This window comes from Hydra vulgaris, chromosome 09 (genome assembly GCF_038396675.1).
Source record: "Hydra vulgaris chromosome 09, alternate assembly HydraT2T_AEP".
Lineage (NCBI taxonomy): Eukaryota > Metazoa > Cnidaria > Hydrozoa > Anthoathecata > Hydridae > Hydra > Hydra vulgaris.
In genome coordinates this window covers 38,774,649-38,781,423 of record NC_088928.1, presented here as the reverse complement: position 1 = coordinate 38,781,423, position 6,775 = coordinate 38,774,649, and the positions used below count along the sequence as shown (strand labels likewise).

Below are 6,775 nucleotides of genomic sequence, written 5' to 3'. Positions count from 1 at the left end.
TGGAATTCCGTAGAATTCTATGAAAGTTCCATGGAATTCTATGGTTTTTCGATGGAAATCGAAATCATATGGAAAAACCATGGTATATTCATAGCACCTTGGGTTTTACAAATGCGCAATTAAAAATTTTAAAGATGTCGTATATTGAGTTTAATCATGGAAAGTAAAATAGTTTTCATTATTAAAGTTTGATAAGCATAAGAAAAGAAGTCTTATATATCAAACACAAATTAAATCATGAAAATCAAGCTAAAATCTCTTCAATAAGAAATTGATGGGTTTGTTGATAATTTGTATTTTTCGGTGTAATTTCTTTTGCATTATCATATGTTACATATGATATGAAAGAAATTACACCGAAAGGTACAAATTATCAACAAACCCATCGATTTCTCTTTGAAGAGATTTTAGTTTGATTTTATTATTAATAGAATTATTATAATATGTGAATTATGTAGTAGTTTGTGAAAACTTTTTAAATTTTACTTTATTATTTTATTTAAATTACTTCATTATAAGCAGAAAGGTTTGAGTGGCAATATAAATGATGCTATACATCATTTGTATCATTTATGACATTGTTGGTTTTATATGAATTTAATATTTTTTTAAATAATTTAAAAGGTGTCTAATTAAAATGATGAATTGTGTACAAATTAACCGGAAAAGATATAAGCGTTATCTTTGGGATACAACTTGTAATGATGTTCCAAGAACAACTGAGTGGAGAAGGAAAGCTAAGGTAAAGTTTTTAAAGGGAAGTTATTTGATGTCCAAGATTTAACTTCACAGTCAAATGTAAACATATAAATAATACATTCTTATTTTGTATAATTGTTTTTATTTGTTTATATTTAACTAATTAAAAGTGTTTGTCTAAAGTAAAAATAAATCAATTTATGCATTAACTTTTATATATATTAGGTTTTTATTAGGGCCCTTTGAACCAATTCGAAGTGTCACTTCGATTTGAGATTTGATTCTGAAAAAATGATTAAAGATTTTCAAGTCTTTTTTTTTTGTGAGTGTTTATAATTTTATACTTTATAATTTTATCTAAATTCTTGCATTATAAGCAGGCAGGTTTGACTGGTGATGGAAATAATATTTTACAACCTTCAGATAGTTCAGACGAAGAAGAAGTAAGCTTTTTTTAATTTCCATCTATAAGTAATAATTATTTTGTTCCTGTCTTGTTCTATATAAATGTTATCAACATGCAGATTACATTTATATATGTGCATAAATCTTTTTTTTTTAACTTTATGATTTTATTTAAATTACTACATTAAAGCAGGCAGAACATTTTTATATGTAAAAGTCTGTGCATAAATATTTTTTTCATTTAACTTAAACGTTTTATTTAAATTACTACATTGTAAGCAGGAAGGTATGACTGACAATATAAATGATGTTTTACACCATGCAGATAGCTTGGATGAGGAAGAGGTATGAATCTTATAATTATTATTTATAGATTAAAATATATTCATTTCTGCTTTTTTCTATATAAATGTTACCTGCATGCTGGTAACATTTATATAAAACACTCAAATGGTTGTGTGTTAATGCATAATTATAAAGTAAATTATAATAGATAATAATTATAGGTATAATTAATTTAAAAATAAAGAAAATTAATTTGTATGTATATATAAATTTTATGATGTATTGTCTAGATTGGTGAATCGGATAATAATGATAACTCTGGTGAAAACCATAATGAATATCATGGTAATTTGTTTGACAATCCTCTGTATGAAGAAAAAATGTTACCTGATTCTGCAATTACAGTTGGAAGTGCAATCGCACTTATAATGGCCTTTGTTTTGCGGCATAGCTTGACGAAACTTGCTTTGGATGATTTGCTCAGCCTTTTGCATATTTTTATACCTAATTTATTGTTACCAAAAACTAGATATTTGTTTAATAAAATGTTTGGTGCCTGCCAAGGCAAATTGGAACAACATTTCAATTGTAATAAATGCTCTACTTGTACATATTTGGGTACCACTGTAAGTGATTTTGATGTTTGTCCAGTTTGTGAAACTGATGTACAAAACAGTTTGAATAGAGATTTTTTTATTGTGCTGCCACTTGAACATCAGTTACGCGAAATGTTAGAAAGTAGTAATTTATTTGACCTTATTCAGTATCGTTTTGATCGTAGTAAATATAATGCCGAAAACATTGAGGACATTTATGATGGATCTTCATATAAATCTATTGCAGAATTGCAACAGACAATAAATATGTCACTAACATGGAATTGTGATGGAGCAAGTGCTTTCAAATCATCTTCAAAAAGTATTTGGCCTTTGCAATGTGTTATTAATGAGTTGCCTTTTAATATTCGAAGGAAGCATGTGTTATTAACTGGTTTATGGTTTGGTGCTAAGCCGAAAATAAACACTTTTTTAAAGGTGTTTGTCGAGGAATGTTCAAAATTAGCAAATACTGGTTTTTTGTGGTTTAGTAAATCTCAGAATAAAAATATATTAGGCAAGGTTTATTGTTTAGTATGTTCTTGTGATTCTGCTGCAAGGTGTGTTTTGCAGAACATTAAACAATTTAATGGAAAATACGGATGTGCATGGTGTTTAAATCCAGGTATTGCAATTAATAACATTAATGGTGGACCTCCAAAACGTGTTTTTGATGATCAATTATATCCAAGCAGAACTTTAGATGGATTTGTTGATGATGTGAGGTATCTTGTAGAAAATGGAGTTATTAGAAATGGTGTAAAGGGTGCGAGTCCATTGTTACTGATTCCTTATTTTAATATAATTGACGGATTTGTTGTTGATTACATGCACTGTGTTTTGCTTGGGGTTGCAAGACACATGAGCGTCTTGTGGCTTGAAAAGACCAATGAGCCATGGTATATTGGCAATAAAATTAGCACTATGAATAAAATGATGCTAAAAATAAAACCACCAAGTAATATTACAAGAGCACCAAGATCTTTACATGAAAGAGCACAGTGGAAAGCCTCAGAATGGCGTAACTGGTTGTTATTTTATTCTTCATTTGTTTTACATGGTGTTCTGCCACAAGTTTATTATAATCATTTTTTGTTACTAGTGGAAAGTATTTACATATTGTCAAGTGAAAGTATTAGTCATGCAGATCTAGATCGAGCTGAAAATCAATTGCACATGTTTGTGTCCGATTTTAGTGCTATATATGCCATTGATTATATGACTTATAATATTCATTTGTTACAGCATATTTCTTCTACTGTTCGTGAGTGGGGTCTATTATGGGCATTTCTAGCTTCATGTTTGAAAACAGCAATGGTTTTTTGTTGGACCTTTTTAAGCGTAAAGGTACGACATATCCGAAGGGTAAATAAAGCGTACCACTTCGGATATGTCGTACCTTTACGCTTTACAGAAATTTGCCAATTATAGGTGCTAATTATTTAAATACTGTACCGGAATCTGTTTTTAAATTTTTTGATAAATGTTTATCTAGAATAAGCACATCTCGAAAAGCTGTTAGCACAGAAAATGTAAAATATTTTGGTGCATCAAAGTATAAGCTTTTAACCAATGCTGAAAAACATGCTTCAGAGATATTTTTGCCTAATGTAGTTCCAGATCAGTTAGCATTTTTCAAAAGAGCAGTTGTTAATGGCCAAATGGTGCATAGTCAGCAGTATGTTAGGAGTTGTAGTAGAATTAATTACTGTGTAGTTGTGCGAGATAATATATTCTGTCTTGTTAGCTCATTTGTTATTGTTAACAATGAGTGTTATGTATTCTTGATTAAACTCACTACAGGGAGATGTGCATTTCTATCTCATCATGCTATATGTAGACATATTATGACAACTACTGGTTCTAACAGTAATACTTTGGAAGCCATGCTTGCTAATGAAATTCAGCAAAAGTTTTTATTTTTACCTTTAAATGTGTTTTCTCTTGTAACATCTTATGTTTGCTTCCTGCCCAATCAATGGGAAATTGACTAAATAGTTCCAAATTCCATTTTATTTAATCTGTTTGTATAAATTTGATGCTTTCTTTATTTACTTGAATGTAAATTGTGTTTGTTTTTATTATGCATCATGTATCTTATTCTAGCTATCCTAAATATTATATATAATTTTAAGGTTTGTTGAGTTTATAAAAATGTTTCATTTAAAAAATCATTGTTATTATTATTACAAGGTATTTTTTATAATCAATTTCTATAACCAATTTTTCTAAAATTATTTTCTTTATTTAATTATAACAAACTATTATTTCTTTTATAGTTAATAATAATAGAAATAAAGATGATATCATATACTTACATTTGGTATTGTTTATTTATTTTGCTCAGTGTCAGGCCAGATAGGTGTTGTCATACCCCTTCTCCCCCCAAAGTTAATTTTAAACAATTTGATAAATTGGATAATAAGGAAATTTAGAATTGGAAAATTTTAATTATTCGAGGCAGGAAAAAGGTACCAAGTTTTAGTTTTTAGTTCAAGTCTTCTAAGGCTTGGTACCTTTTTCATTTATGTTTATTTAAGAGCAAAATAAATAGTAATTATTATTATTACAAAATAAATAGTTATTATTACTAAAAAACCAGTTACAACTTATTTGACATATTACTAATATGTCAAATAAGTTGTAACTATTTTTTTTAAGTAAAGTGCTAGTTAGTTTTTTAAAAGTTGTTTTTATTTATATTTTGTGTGAAAAGTGTCCCAACAAATTTTTTTTTATAGTTGTTATAAAATATATTAATTCCTGACTTGAAGATGAGTTACGCTTTGGTGTTTTGGGTGAACAGCCAGCAAACTTCAATTGTGCCTTCAATTGCTGTTAGTGACAAGCGAATGCTTACTGACGATAAACGAGTCGGCAAGGTCAAATGGATGGACGAAAAAAAGAAGGTACCTTCAGAAGGATGGTCTTCACACGATGGACGTGTTCTTTCAATTAGTGGTAAAAATACTTAGTTAATATATTATTATGGGCAATTTACTTTGTTTCTTTATAGAATCTCATTAATATTTTTATAGAATCTCATCAATATTTTTCTTAGACAAGCGAATAGATTTGAGCAAAGAAGAAAATAAATATTGGACAGAAAAAGATAATTTTGATTCAGATATTAGTAAGAGTCCTTCTTCATCAAATGAAAGTCATCGTGTTTTATTCAATGAAGAGTCTGCTTCCAAGAAATTAAAAATGTATGTTTGTAACTCAGAAAATAAATTAAAGCAGAAGGTTAGTGTAGTTTCAATCTGGTTTTGTACATATAAATTATATTTTTTATTTTAATAGCTTAGTAATTATAGTAATTAAATGTGTAAAAAAAAAAGATTTCAAGAAACTTTGTTGTTATCAATATATCAATTTGTCTTTTTGTTTAATAATAAAAATTTTATAATTCGTTTGTTTGTAATTTTTATGGATATTTAAATTTTAAAAACAAAAAGACAATATAAAAATATGATTAAATTTAAAATAAGTTTTCTCTCGCTTTGTCTCTCTATCTTGTTTTTTGTGACTTAAGTACTTTTAGAACGAAGCTCCTTATATTTTTTATATACTTGTACCAGTGCTTGAAATGACAACCTATCATCAATCAATGATCAGCTATTTTAAAGAAAGTTTTTAAAAATTCAATGGGAATTATCCTAATTTTGGTAAAAAATCACATTTGATCGGCAAGTTTTGAAAAATTATTTCGAGCGCTGTTGTACAGTTTCTGTTTGTGTACTATTGTGTATGTGTCACATCTCTTGATTATGAATAGAATATACTATCAAAAAATGAAATGTCAACATTAACACACTTATTACAAATGTCTAATTGTTTTCTAATTAATAATCTCAGACGGAAGATTATGCAGCAAAATCCTTCAACAAAAGGATTTTATCAGCTATTTCAAGCAATTGTTATAATGAAAATGAAATGGATAGCGAAAACCTGGATAAAATGCCCTGGTTTTCACAATCACAAACTGTTACAGCTATGTTAAAATCTCCAAATACTGCAAGATTACCAACATCTTCAAGTTGTTTGAAGTGCAAGCTATTGGCTTCCACTGTACAAAAATATCGTGATGGTAATGTTTAACCTTTTCATTATTAGTTAACGGATTTTTGTTAATTGCTTTATAATATTTCCTCTTGTTTATAGTATTTTTATTTTATTATTAATTTAATCAAAACAAACAGAATTTGAATTATTGGGTAGTTTAAAAAATTGTTTAATTTAAATTTTTAACATATATACAAATTCTACATAATCAGCTAATACACCTCATTTTGATAAAATTGATAATTGACACTATTTGAATCATTTAAATTTGTGCAACTAATAATTTGTTAGATATATCTAAATATCAGAATGTTTATACCCTACAGAAATTGCTGCTATGACTATACAGGCAGAAGAACATGCTCATTTTAAAATAGAATATGAACGAATGAAACAAATAGTATGTAAATTGAATGATGATAAGTTTAGCTTCTTTGCACTTTTGACAAAAACGTTTTTAAAATGTGCTTATATATGTTTTCTTAGCTCAGTTATGTAAAGTTTATTTATTATATGAGATATTTGGAAAATGCTTATGATTTATATATATATATATATATATATATATATATATATATATATATATATATATATATATATATATATATATATATATATATATATATATATATATATATATATATATATATATATATATATATATATATATATATATATATATATATATATATATATATATATATATATATATATATATATATATA

The 6,775-nt window shown here is 26.9% G+C and overlaps 2 protein-coding genes across 3 annotated transcripts in view; both read left to right on the top strand.

Annotated features, from left to right (window-relative positions):
• The first annotated feature begins 542 nt into the window (after positions 1 to 542).
• Positions 543 to 4,960, top strand: LOC136085456 (uncharacterized). The gene is made up of 6 exons (XM_065806765.1): positions 543 to 742; positions 1,080 to 1,142; positions 1,387 to 1,449; positions 1,680 to 3,361; positions 3,481 to 3,943; positions 4,760 to 4,960. The coding sequence occupies exons 1-6, from the start codon at positions 638 to 640 to the stop codon at positions 4,958 to 4,960; spliced, it is 2,577 nt and encodes an 858-aa protein (XP_065662837.1). The 5' UTR covers positions 543 to 637.
• Positions 4,808 to 6,775, top strand: part of LOC136084769 (uncharacterized) — a 37,175-nt gene continuing 35,207 nt past the window's right edge. Inside the window, exons 1-3 of one of the 2 annotated variants that reach the window (XM_065805636.1) lie at positions 4,808 to 4,946; positions 5,024 to 5,231; positions 5,844 to 6,075. In XM_065805636.1, the coding sequence (XP_065661708.1) occupies positions 5,193 to 5,231; positions 5,844 to 6,075 (271 nt within the window). In that variant the 5' untranslated portion in view covers positions 4,808 to 4,946; positions 5,024 to 5,192. Of the gene's footprint in view, positions 4,947 to 5,023; positions 5,232 to 5,566; positions 6,076 to 6,775 lie in introns of both variants that reach the window. The other variant, XM_065805637.1, reaches the window with a different exon arrangement.

Bases quoted from the DNA above. Each gene is read 5' to 3' on its own strand.
- LOC136085456 (XM_065806765.1), top strand. From the start codon at position 638: ATGATGAATTGTGTACAAATTAACCGGAAAAGATATAAGCGTTATCTT. The intron at 1,143-1,386 runs GTAAGCTTTTTT...CATTGTAAGCAG, and splicing joins ATAGTTCAGACGAAGAAGAA to GAAGGTATGACTGACAATAT. The intron at 3,362-3,480 runs GTACCACTTCGG...ATGTTTATCTAG, and splicing joins ATCCGAAGGGTAAATAAAGC to AATAAGCACATCTCGAAAAG.